Below are 13,181 nucleotides of genomic sequence, written 5' to 3' on the forward strand. Positions count from 1 at the left end.
CTATTAAGAAATTTATTTAAGAACATAATAAGAAATTTATTTAAGAACATAAAAAAAGCTGTTAAAGTATATAAAATAAGATGGGTACATAGGGGCTTGTACTAATTTTGCCATTTCCTTTGTTAATGCTAGACTCGTTACGTTAGGATAGATGGAAGTGTTCCATCTTCAGAAAGAATACATCTGGTTAATCAATTTCAAAAGGATCCTGAGACTCGTGTGGCTATCCTAAGCATTCAGGCTGCTGGTCAGGTAAGACATTTCTGCCTCAACTTGACAATGAAATGCCTCTGAGATAATAAGAAGGCCATTAACCATTATAACTATATTTGATAGGGATATTCTCAATAATCGTTCCATTTTGGAGAGTGCTAAAAAGTATAATAGGCCTGACCTGTGGTGACGCAGTGGGATAAAGCGTCAACCTGTAACACTGAGGTTGCCGGTTCGAAACCTTGGGCTTTCCTGGTCAAGGCACATATGGGAGTTGATGCTTCCTGCTCCTCCCCCTTCTCTCTCTCTCTCTCCCCTCTCTCTAAAAATCAATAAATAAAATATAAAAAAAAAAGTATAATAGAAGGAGACCTCAACACCTGACTTAAATCTTCCTAAATCTTCAAGGAAGGCATTTTCTAGTTCATTTAATTGTAATATTTTTTCACGACTGTTTTTCCTTCCTTTGAAATCGCATAGAATTTTCTTATCTCTTTCTTATAGCACTTACCTGACTTGGACATTTTTATCAGAGCCTGTGAGGCAGGATGTCCTGAAGAATAAGAACTCTTCTGTCTGAGAACTTTTTATGGAGTGCCCCTGGTTTGTCCCTTAGAATTACATTTGGCTGCAAGTAAATGAAAACCCAAATTAAGAAAGACTTAAACACTTATTCTCTCATGTAGACATCCAAGGCTAGCACAATGGTTCCACAAAGTCCTTAGGACTTAGGATCCTTCTGGCTTTCTGCTTCCCCACTCCTAGCAGGTGTCTCTTTCGAAGAATGCTGCTAGAGTTCCCCGGCATATCTGCAGTCCAGACAGCTGACTGGAGAAAGGCATGCTGCATCTCATCGTCCCACAGTCAGTCCCCTGGCCATAACTAACTTCATGGCAACCTAGGGAAAGTAGCCTTTATTCCAGGTGTTACAATGCAAAGAAATAAGGAAAGACTATACTGGAGAAGGCAGTAACAGTTTCTGCCACACTATGAAAGACTCATTCTTCTTTCTGTACTTCTTCCCTACTATTCTGAAATTTTTAATATCCTGAAAGTTTTTTCTTAATGCTGAAAGGTAACTGGTTTATTTCATTGTTTACAGTTAGTAACCTATAATCTTGAAGTCAAGTTCATAGACACAATTCTACAGACTCTTAAACAGACAAAGATACATCATTAAAGCACCCTGTAATAGACCACAGTGAAAAGAAAATTAATGATTCTGAGAAAAAAGATCTCCCTCTGATATAAAACAAAATGCATGCCTATAAAGTTAATAAAATGTTAATTAAAAAAAATACCTGGTGTACCTCCCATGTGTGTGTAGTCTCTTAGTTTAACTTCAGAACTACCTCAGTGTTAATTACCCAGCTCTTCCCAAGAAGTTGTTGTGAACCCAAGTTGTGTTTTGACTGTTCATATCTTCGTGATCCTTTTTGTATTTTAACAATATAAAGATGGAATTCAAACAGAACTCTTCTTTGTATTCCTATCTTAATTTTTGCTTCATTACCAGAAACAATGTGTTTAACAAGTGGATATTTCTAAGTAATTTTTATTTTTAAAACAACTTTACTGTTTAATTATATTCGTGTAGAAAAAATTTGAAGACAGAAGAATATAAACAAAATCAAAATTGTCCAGTATATCCCCAAAATAAAATAACAAAAGATTATATTTCTTTCTAGTCTTTTTGTATATTTATGTAGACTCTTAAAACAAAATTAGTACTGTAAACTGCTACCTGTCCATTTTTCCTTTCATATTATACAGAAACCAATTCTTTAGGACATTAAATATTATATAAAAACATGATCTTTAGTTGGCTGCTTCAAACTCTAATTAGAATAGAATCATAATTTATCTCCAATTTTTGGATATTCAGATTGTTTTGAATATTTGCCATTAAAACCAACACTATAGTAAACATCCTTTTTTATATATTTCTTTGTATACACTTCTAATTTTTTTTCTTTTTTTTTTTTTTTTTATTTTTCTGAAGCTGGAAACGGGGAGAGACAGTCAGACAGACTCCCGCATGCGCCCGACGGGGATCCACCCAGCACGCCCACCAGGGGTGAAGCTCTGCCCACCAGGGGGGGATGCTCTGCCCCTCCGGGGCATCGCTCTGTTGCGACCAGAGCCACTCTAGCGCCTGGGGCAGAGGCCAAGGAGCCATCCCCAGTGCCCAGGCCATCTTTGCTCCAGTGGAGCCTTGGCTGCGGGAGGGGAAGAGAGAGACAGAGAGGAAGGGGGGGGTGGAGAAGCAAATGGGCGCCTCTCCTATGTGCCCTGGCCGGGAATCGAACCCAGGTCCCCCACACGCCAGGCCGACGCTCTACCGCTGAGCCAACCGGCCAGGGCCTACACTTCTAAATTTTTAAAGATAACTATTTTGATATAAATATCTAAGCCAGGATATTTAACATAGGCAAAAGTCACTGAACACACTGCTGTGTGCCCACCTGGTATACGTCATATCTGGCATCTTCTATGGACTCAAATCTGAACCAGAGCCAAAGACTTGCTTTTACCCAGCAAATCAATATATGTATATAAAATTGTATATTTAGGGACTCTCCCTGAGAAGTTATACACATGTACATACAATTTTGCATGGTTCTAGAACTCACCAGGAATTCTAAGCAAAAGGAGAGTTGTCTCAACACTTCCCTCATGTCAGATTAAACTTCCAATAATCTGAATTTTATATCTGTTAGGATATTCCAGACACAGAAAATATCATCAAAAAGAGCTTAAAATTAGAAGTGAAATATTTAGAGAAGTGGAGGCGGAGCCAGGCAGCAGAGTTGAGGAGTGGTCTGACAGAAGACTTGGAAATGGAAATTTTTTCTGAGGCTGTCTTCTTAAAGACCTTGCCTAATTCAAAACTTATCCTAATTGCACACAAGTATCTTCACAGGAATAAAGGAAAGGAGAAAGAGCTTTGTTCTTGGGGATTGTTAATCTCCTGTTTTAGTTCAGTAGTGTTCTTAGAGTGATGTTGCTCTTGCGAGCAGATTTTCCCTTCATATACTGCTTTTTACATGCTTCAGGGTGTCCCTCTCTAAATACAAATTCATATTGTTCAGTCTTATCTTATATTTTGTGGCATTTCCTGTCCTAAATAGCAGTGCAGTTTAGCAGGTGGTTGTTTTGGCTCTCTCTCTGTTGTGTTTTGTTTTTTTTACAGAGACAGAGAGAGAGAGTCAGAGAGAGGGATAGATAGGGACACACAGACAGGAATGGAGAGAGATGAACCTGGGGCCTTCAGCAGACTGAGTAACTCCTTGCTCGAGCCAGCGACCTTGGGTCCAAGCTGGTGAGCTTTTTGCTCAAGCCAGATGAGCCTGTGCTCAAGCTGGCAACCTTGGGGTCTCGAACCTGGGTCCTCTGCATCCCAGTCCTATGCTCTATCCACTACGCTACTGAATGGTCAGACTCTCTATGTTTTTATTATTTATAACTTCTGTTCCAAAGTGATTTGATTGATCCTTGGTGACTTTTTCAGCTTGAATAGTAGTACCACTGTTTAATAAATACTAGTGATATAAAAATATTTTAAGTTAAGCCTGACCAGGTGGGCTCATGTGGTTTGAGCAAAGTTCACCAGCTTGGACCCAAGGTCGCTGGCTTGAGCAAGGTTACTCAGTCTGCTGTAGCCCCCTGGTCAAGGTACATATGAGAAAGCAATCAATGAACAACTAAGGTGTTGCAACAGCAACGAAAAACTGATGATTGATGCTTCTCATCTCTCTTCATTTCTGTCTGTCTGACCCTATCTATCCCTCTCTCTGACTCACTCTCTGTCTCTGTAAAAAAAAAAAAATTTAAGTTAAAATAACAACACAGCAGCCACAACAAAAGTTACTCACTCAGAAGTTCCAGTGCATGTGAACAATAGCATGGATTAGGTACTCTTGAGGGTGTTGGGTATTTCTCTCCACCACATATGTGTGGCCATGGACCAAGCACGCTTACATTTCACTCAGCCTGCCAACTTCACTATCCGGTGTTTGTACTCATTTAATGTTGAGGAGATTTGCTTATTTCATATATTGATTATAAAACAAAACTTAGTTAATAGTTCTAATGTTTCACTATTGCAAACTGATGAAAAATGGAATTGTAAGATACCAACCAGTAAACTTCAGGGCCTTTGGAATGCAACATAAGAAATTTCATAGGAAGAGAACAGTATGACTGGAGACATGATTTTCTTGCTTTATAAAACAGCAATGTGAATTAAATGGATAGAGAATGTCAGTGCTCCTCTGCCTAGTTGCTATGGATACCATGTGTTAGAAATTATATTTTCATTTCTAATGTATTTTATTAGATTTTCCAGTGGTAATGTGAATCCAGTCTTCATCAGAAGATAAAGTGATTTTGTTTGTGTATCCATCAAACTGACTTTTGACATTTTGAAATACATTTTTAATGTGTTTTATAGTTCACCTATCTTGCAGTAGGCAGTCTTCATTTGCCTTTCACAAGTTATGTTTTCTTCATTTGACTTAGTATGAAAGACAGATTTGTTTTAAAATCCTTCAGCATTCTCTTGTCCATTTAACATGTTCAGAAAGACTACTATACATGGCTCAATATTATAGTCTCGGTTTATTTACATCTCATTTTTTTCACTTTATTTTTTAAAGGGTTTGACATTTACTGCAGCAACTCATATTGTATTTGCTGAGTTGTACTGGGACCCTGGACATATAAAACAAGCAGAAGACCGTGCTCACCGAATTGGACAGTGCAGTTCTGTGACTATTCACTACCTCATTGCAAATGGGACTCTAGACACCCTTATGTGGGGAATGTTGAATCGCAAGGTAAAGCTTGAATTTAAACCAGGTTACGAACTTACTCATTTATTATCCATAGCCTATATGAGTTAAGAGGCTGAGTTTTTAGCCTGACCGGGCGGTAGCACAGTGGATAGAGCATCAGACTGGGATGTGGAAAACCCAGGATCGAGACTCCGAGGTCGCCCGCTTGAGCAAGGGCTCATCTGATTTGAGCAAAAAGCTCACCAGCTTGAGCCCAAGCTCGCTGGCTCAAGCAAGGGGTTACTCGGTCTGCTGAAGGCCCGCAGTCAAGGCACGTATGAGAAAGCAATCAATGAACAATTAAGGTGTTGCAACATGCAATGAAAAACTAATGATTGATACTTCTCATCTCTCCATTCCTGTCTGTCTGTCCCTGTCTATCCCTCTCTCTGACTCTCTCTTTATAAAAAAAAAAAAAAAGAGGCTGAGTTTTAGTTTTTTCAGGCAAAGAATACTTACGTATTGATGTTAATAGATACCAAGTTCAGAAAAGGCTTCAGATAGTTGTACCGTGCCTGCTAGCCTCTGTAATAAGAGAGAGTTATGAATTTACATGTATTCCTATTATCTTTCAAGCCCTTCTTCTACCTTCCTCTACCATTTTAGAGGCTAGGGGAAAGGGCTAGCTAGCAAGGAGCCATAATGCTTTCAAGAACCAAGACTTCTTCATTAGTAAGAAAGAACCCTTTCTCAGAAGGATTCTTGAATTCAGAGCTAATATTGGATAGAGGACACCCTGTACCCGGACTCTAGAAAAAGTAGGAGGGACATTGCTTGCTCTGTCCTCTGTGCTGTGTCTTCTTCACCCAATACTGAAGGATGTTTATAGAAAGGATTTAACTAAGGAGTGTAAACATTCAAAATGGCCAGTCATATGTAGGTTCACTTTCAGAGTTTATAAATATTAGAATAAAAGGTTTATGAGAAAAGCAAATAGAATAATTTCTTTAGTTAGACCTTTTTCTCATAAGAATAGGAATCATTGACTTGGTAATTTGGTTATAATTTTGAATAATTATATTACTACAATCCACAGTATGTTGAATTAATATGCTTTTCTTTAATGGATGGCTTATGATTCAAATACAAAATCAAGTTATTGCTTAGCAAATATCAGCTGTGAGGTGAATGTTATAAAATTTATATGCTTTTCCATCCTACAGGCTCAGGTTACTGGGAACACATTGAATGGTAGGAAGGAACGACTTCAGGCTGAGGAAGGTGATAAGGCAAAGTGGGATTTCCTGCAGTTCGCTGAAGTTTGGACTCCAAATGAAAGTTCTGAAGAGCTCAAGAATGAAATTTTGTTCACTCATGTAAGATTATATGACTTACTCTTTTCTAGTTTTTTAATATGCTGAAACTCTAACTTGATTGTATATTGTTTTAAATAGCAATCCTTGATTATTCATACTTTTGGAAGCAGCCTCCACGTAAAGCTGAAAGCCCTCTTAGAACCAAAAGATAGCATTGATGGAGGAGGCTGCCTGCAGTAGCTTATATCTTCCAACAGTACAGTTACACAGCAGCACCTCCTGTTCAGCTCCTTGGAAAAATAAGCTAAATAGAACCCAACTTCAGAAGACAACATAGGAGGCTGGCTATCTTTATGACACTGACGGTAGGAAAAGATGTATTAAATTTGGCACAAAATAACATAAACAAGTTACAGACCCAGTAAGGATATTTGCATTACAATATCTAAGGTATATAAAGAATTTACACAATTCAATTAGTAAAGCAGAAAGAAGCCAACAAAAAAACAAGCACAAAATGTAAGCATCAGAGTTCTAAATAGCCAAGAAAAAGAAAAAGAAGCCCTGCCTTACTAAAATAGTGGGTTTTTTTAATTCCATCACTGTTGCCATATTTATTGGCTGGCATTTTTCTGTAAAGAGGAACTTTACTTCTCATTTAAAAAATATCACTAAACTTGCCTGACCAGGTAGTGGTACAGTGGACAGAACATCGAACTGGGATGTGGAGGACCCAGGTTCAAGACCCTGAGGTTGCCAGCTTGAACGCGGGCTCATCGGGTTTGAGCAAGGCTCACCAGCTTGGACCCAAGGTCACTGGCTCGAGCAAGGGGTCACTCGGTCTACTATAGCCCCACAGTCAAGGCACATATGAGAAATCAATCAATGAACAACTAAGGAACCGCAGCGAAGAATTGATGTTTCTCATCTCTCTCCCTTCCTGTCTCTCTGTCTCTATCTGTTCCTCTCTCTGATTCACTCTGCCTCTGCCACAAAAAAATAAAGAAAGAAAGAAATCACTAAACTTGGAAATTCTATAATTGTTATCTAATGTGTTATAATTCTTTACTTAAAAAAAAATCTGAGTAGTGCCCTGGCCGGTTGGCTCAGTGGTAGAGCGTCGGCCTGGCGTGCAGAAGTCCCGGGTTCGATTCCCAGCCAGGGCACACAGGAGAAGCGCCCATCTGCTTCTCCACCACTCCCCCTCTCCTTCCTCTCTGTCTCTCTCTTCCCCTCCTGCAGCCGAGGCTCCATTGGAGCAAAGATGGCCCGGGCGCTGGGGATGGCTCCTTGGCCTCTGCCCCAGGCGCTGGAGTGGCTCTGGTCGCAACAGAGCGACACCCCGGAGGGGCAGAGTATCGCCCCCTGGTGGGCAGAGCATCGCCCCCTGGTGGGTGTGCCAGGTGGATCCTGGTTGGGCGCATGCGGGAGTCTGTCTGACTGTCTCTCCCCGTTTCCATCTTCAGAAAAATACACACACAAAAAAAAAAATCTGAGTAGTGAAAGCTTTTTTTCTTTTTTTAATTTAATTTAATTTTTTTTAGATTTTTATTTATTCATTTTTAGAGAGACAGGAGAGAGAGATAGAGAGAGAGAGAGAGAGAGAGAGAGGGAGAGGGATAGAACAGGAGGAGGAGCAGGAAGCATGAATTCCCATATGTGCCTTGACCAAGCAAGCCCAGGGTATCAAATCATTGACCTCAGCATTCCAAGTTAACAGTTTATCCACTGCGCCACCACAGGTCAGGCTTTTTTTTTTTTCTCTATAAGTTGATATGATTTTCTGAGTTCTTTTTCTTTCTGACAAGCAGTATATTCCGGATTCATCATGTATTTTTTTTTTGCCCCAGATCTAGGACTGGACATTTTTTTAAGGATCTCTCTACTGGCAAACGAGCTTTAGAAATTAGGATTTTTTTTTACTCTTCTGAGAAGTCATTGCTTCTGTAGTATTTTTAACATACAGAGCCATTTATACACAAAGAAACAATTTTGTATGGAGAGGTAAATATGTATTATATAATTTTATGTCTGTATATATGTGGGCATTAAGTAAAAAGTTTGTACAAATGCCTTCAATTCAAGCTCAGCACCACCAGGTTCTCCTTCACCTTCTCCTTCTCCATACATCTATACAAATATAGATATTTATATTTATGTATCCAACAGTAATAACTGGTTTCTAATATCGTCAACATATTTACTCATTTGTTCTATCCTTCCATACATGTAAGTGCTTTTTAAATTACTACACTAATACCACTTACTACCAACAGCTAATTAAAATTCAAGATTTTTTAGATGTTTTAAATATGTTCTATTAAAGGCATATAGTCATGATATTTTGTCCAAAAGTTACTTGAATTGTTTTCTTTTTTCTATGTGGGTATCTTATCAATTTGACAGGCCTTTAGATTCATTTGTTTCTTTTTTTTTTTTTTTTTTTTAATAAATTTTTATTAATGGTAATGGGATGACATTAATAAATCAGGGTACATATATTCAAAGAAAACATGTCTAGGTTATTTTGTCATCAAACCATGTTGCAAACCCCTCGCCCAAAGTCAGATTGTCCTCCGTCACCCTCCATCTAGTTCTCTGTGCCCCTCCCCCTCCCCCTAACTCTCTCCCTCCCTCCCTCCCATGTCCTCCCTCCCCCCCCACCCTTGGTAACCACCACACTCTTGTCCATGTCTCTTAGTCTCATTTTTATGTTCCACCAATGTATAGAATCATGTAGTTCTTGTTTTTTTCTGATTTACTTATTTCACTCCTTATAATGTTATCAAGATCCCACCATTTTGCTGTAAATGATCTGATGTCATCATTTCTTATGGCTGAGTAGTATTCCATAGTGTATATGTGCCACATCTTCTTTATCCAGTCTTCTATTGAAGGGCTTTTTGGTTGTTTCCATGTCTTGGCCACTGTGAACAGTGCTGCAATGAACATGGGGCTACATGTGTCTTCACGTATCAATGTTTCTGAGGTTTTGGGGTATATTCCCAGTAGAGGGATTGCTGGGTCATAAGGTAGTTCTATTTTCAGTTTTTTGAGGAACCACCATACTTTCCTCCATAATGGTTGTACTACTTTACAGTCCCACCAACAGTGAATGAGGGTTTCTTTTTCTCCACAGCCTCTCCAACATTTGCTATTACCCGTCTTGTTGATAATAGCTAATCTAACAGGAGTGAGGTGGTATCTCATTGTAGTTTTGATTTGCATTTCTCTAATAACTAATGAAGCTGAGCATCTTTTCATATATCTGTTGGCCATTTGTATCTCTTCCTGGGAAAAGTGTTTGTTCATGTCCTCTTCCCATTTTTTTATTGGATTGTTTGTTTGTTTGTTGTTGAGTTTTATGAGTTCTTTGTAAATTTTGGATATTAGGCCCTTATCTGAGCTGTCGTTTGAAAATATCAGTTCCCATATAGTTGGCTGTCTGTTTATTTTGATATCAGTTTCTCTTGCTGAGCAAAAACTTTTAATTCTGATGTAGTCCCATTCATTTATCTTTGCCTTCACTTCTCTTGCCATTGGAGTCAAGTTCATAAAATGTTCTTTAAAACCCAGGTCCACGATTTTAGTACCTATGTCTTCTTCTATGTACTTTATTGTTTCAGGTCTTATATTTAGGTCTTTGATCCATTTTGAATTAATTTTAGTACACGGGGACAGGCTGTAGTCGAGTTTCATTCTTTTGCATGTGGCTTTCCAGTTTTCCCAACACCATTTGTTGAAGAGGCTTTCTTTTCTCCATTGTGTGTTGTTGGCCCCTTTATCAAAGATTATTTGACCATATATATGTGGTTTTATTTCTGGGCTTTCTATTCTGTTCCATTGGTCTGAGTGTCTATTTTTTTGCCAATACCATGCTGTTTTGATTATCGTGGCCCTATAATATAGTTTAAAGTCAGGTATTGTAATGCCTCCAGCTTCATTCTTTTTCCTTAGGATTGTTTTGGCTATTCAGGGTTTTTTATAGTTCCATATAAATCTGATGATTTTTTGTTCCATTTCTTTAAAAAATCTCATAGGGATTTTGATGGGAATTGCATTAAATTTGTATATTGCTTTGGGTAATATGGCCATTTTGATTATATTTATTCTTCCTATCCAAGAACAAGGAATATTTTTCCATCTCATTGTATCTTTTTCGATTTCCCTTAACAGTGCTTTGTAATTTTCATTATATAGGTCCTTTACGTTCTTTGTTATGTTTATTCCTAGGTATTTTATTTTTTTTGTTGCAATCGTGAAGGGGATTATTTTTTTGAGTTCGTTTTCTAATATTTCATTGTTGGCATATAGAAAGGCTATGGACTTTTGTATGTTAATTTTGTATCCTGCGACCTTACTGTATTGGTTTATTGTTTCTAATAATCTTTTTGTGGAGTCCTTCGGGTTTTCGATGTATAGGATCATATCATCAGCAAAAAGTGATAACTTTACTTCTTCTTTTCCGATATGGATGCCTTTTATTTCTTTGTCTTGTCTGATTGCTCTGGCCAGAACTTCTAGCACCACGTTGAATAAGAGTGGAGAGAGTGGACAACCCTGTCTTGTTCCTGATTTAAGGTAGAAAGTCCTCAGTTTTATGCCGTTTAATAGGATGTTGGCTGATGGTTTATCATATATGGCCTTTATCAAGTTGAGATATTTTCCTTCTATACCCATTTTGTTGAGAGTCTTAAACATAAAATTGTGTTGTATTTTATCAAAAGCCTTTTCTGCATCTATTGATAAGATCATGTGGTTTTTGTTCTTTGTTTTGTTGATATGGTGTATTACGTTAACCGTTTTGCGTATGTTGAACCATCCTTGAGATTCTGGGATGAATCCCACTTGATCATGATGTATTATTTTTTTAATATGTTGTTGTATTCGGTTTGCCAGTATTTTGTTTAGTATTTTAGCATCTGTATTCATTAGATATATTGGTCTGTAGTTTTCTTTCTTTTGCCATCCTTGCCAGGTTTTGGTATGAGGGTTATGTTGGCCTCATAAAATGTGTTTGGAAGTATTGCTTCTTCTTCAATTTTTTGGAAGTCTTTGAGTAGAATAGGAACCAAGTCTTCTTTGAATGTTTGATAGAATTCACTAGTATAACCGTCTGGGCCTGGACTTTTATTTTTGGGGAGATTTTTAATAGTTTTTTCTATTTTCTCCCTGCTGATTGGTCTGTTTAGGCTTTCTGCTTCTTCATGACTCAGTCTAGGAAGGTTGTATTGTTCTAGGAATTTATCCATTTCTTCTAGATTGTTGTATTTGGTGGCATATAATTTTTCATAGTATTCTACAATAATTCTTTGTATTTCTATGATGTCTGTGGTGATCTCTCCTCTTTCATTTTGGATTTTATTTATTTGAGTCCTGTGTCTTTTTTCCTTGGTGAGTCTTGCCAAGGGTTTGTCAATTTTGTTGATCTTTTCAAAGAACCAGCTCCTTGTTTTATTGATTTTTTCTATAGTTTTTCTGTTCTCTATTTCATTTATTTCTGCTCTGATTTTTATTATCTCCTTTCTTCGGCTGGTTTTGGGTTGTCTTTGTTCTTCTTTTTCTAGTTCCTTAAGGTGTGAAGTTAAGTGGTTTACTTCGGCTCTCTCTTGTTTGTTCATATAGGCCTGAAGTGATATGAACTTTCCTCTTATTACTGCTTTTGCTGCATCCCAGAGATTCTGATATGTCGTATTTTCATTTTCATTTGTCTGTATATATCTTTTCATTTCTGCGCTTATTTCTTCTTTGACCCATTCATTTTTTAGAAGTATGTTGTTTAGTTTCCACATTTTTGTGGGGTTTTCCCCCTCTTTTTTGCAGTTGAATTCTAGTTTCAAGGCTTTATGATCAGAAAATATGCTTGGTACAATTTCAATTTTTCTAAATTTGCTGATATTGTCTTTGTGGCCCAACATATGGTCAATTCTTGAGAATGTTCCATGTACACTAGAGAAAAATGTATACTCTGTCGCTTTGGGATGAAGTGTCCTGTAGATGTCTATCATATCCAGGTGTTCTAGTATTTCGTTTAAGGCCACTATATCTTTATTGATTCTCTGTTTGGATGACCGATCTAGAGCCGTCAGCGGTGTATTGAGGTCTCCAAGTATGATTGTATTTTTGTTAGTTTTTGTTTTAAGGTCAATAAGTAGCTGTCCTATATATTTTGGTGCTCCTTGGTTTGGTGCATATATATTAAGGATTGTTATGTCTTCTTGATTCAGCTTCCCCTTAATCATTATGAAATGACCATTTTTGTCTCTGAGTACTTTTTCTGTCTTGTACTCAGCATTATTAGATATGAGTATTGCTAGGCCTGCTTTTTTTTTGGGTGTTGTTTGCTTGGAGTATTGTTTTCCAGCCTTTCACTTTGAATTTGTTTTTATCCTTGTTGCTTAGATGTGTTTCTTGTAGGCAGCATATAGTTGGATTTTCTTTTTTAATCCATTCTGCTACTCTGTGTCTTTTTATTGGTAAGTTTAATCCATTTACATTTAGTGTAATTATTGACACTTGTGGGTTCCCTACTGCCATTTTATAAATTGCTTTCTGTTAGTTTTGTATCTAGTTTGGTTTTTCTATCATTTGTTTTTGTTTGTTTGTGTTCCATACTTCTTTCCTCTGTTGCTACCTTTTTTAAGTCAAGTGTTTTTGTGGTGGTTTTTTTAAGGGTGGTTACCATTAAGTAATGAAAAAGGTACCTACCATATTCATTGTAGTACCCTATCTTATAAGTATTTCTGCACTTCATCATCCTTTGCTACTGTTAATCTCCATCCTCTCCCCCCTTTTTTTCCTTTGTTGTCACAGTTTAAGTTTGGTTTTATTGTGTTCTTGGTGGAGCTGTTACTTGTGGTGTTGTTTTCTTTTGTTC

General features: G+C 37.6%; 1 protein-coding gene across 2 annotated transcripts in view; it reads left to right on the top strand.

Moving 5' to 3' along the window:
• Window positions 1-13,181, top strand: part of ZRANB3 (zinc finger RANBP2-type containing 3) — a 249,890-nt gene that overhangs the window by 178,518 nt on the left and 58,191 nt on the right. For both annotated transcript variants that reach the window (XM_066279993.1, XM_066279995.1), the window contains 3 exons: window positions 133-252; window positions 4,872-5,051; window positions 6,212-6,364. In XM_066279993.1, the coding sequence (XP_066136090.1) occupies window positions 133-252; window positions 4,872-5,051; window positions 6,212-6,364 (453 nt within the window). The remainder of the gene's footprint in view (window positions 1-132; window positions 253-4,871; window positions 5,052-6,211; window positions 6,365-13,181) is intronic.

Source organism: Saccopteryx bilineata, chromosome 5 (genome assembly GCF_036850765.1).
Source record: "Saccopteryx bilineata isolate mSacBil1 chromosome 5, mSacBil1_pri_phased_curated, whole genome shotgun sequence".
In the NCBI taxonomy this organism is placed as follows: Eukaryota; Metazoa; Chordata; class Mammalia; order Chiroptera; family Emballonuridae; genus Saccopteryx; species Saccopteryx bilineata.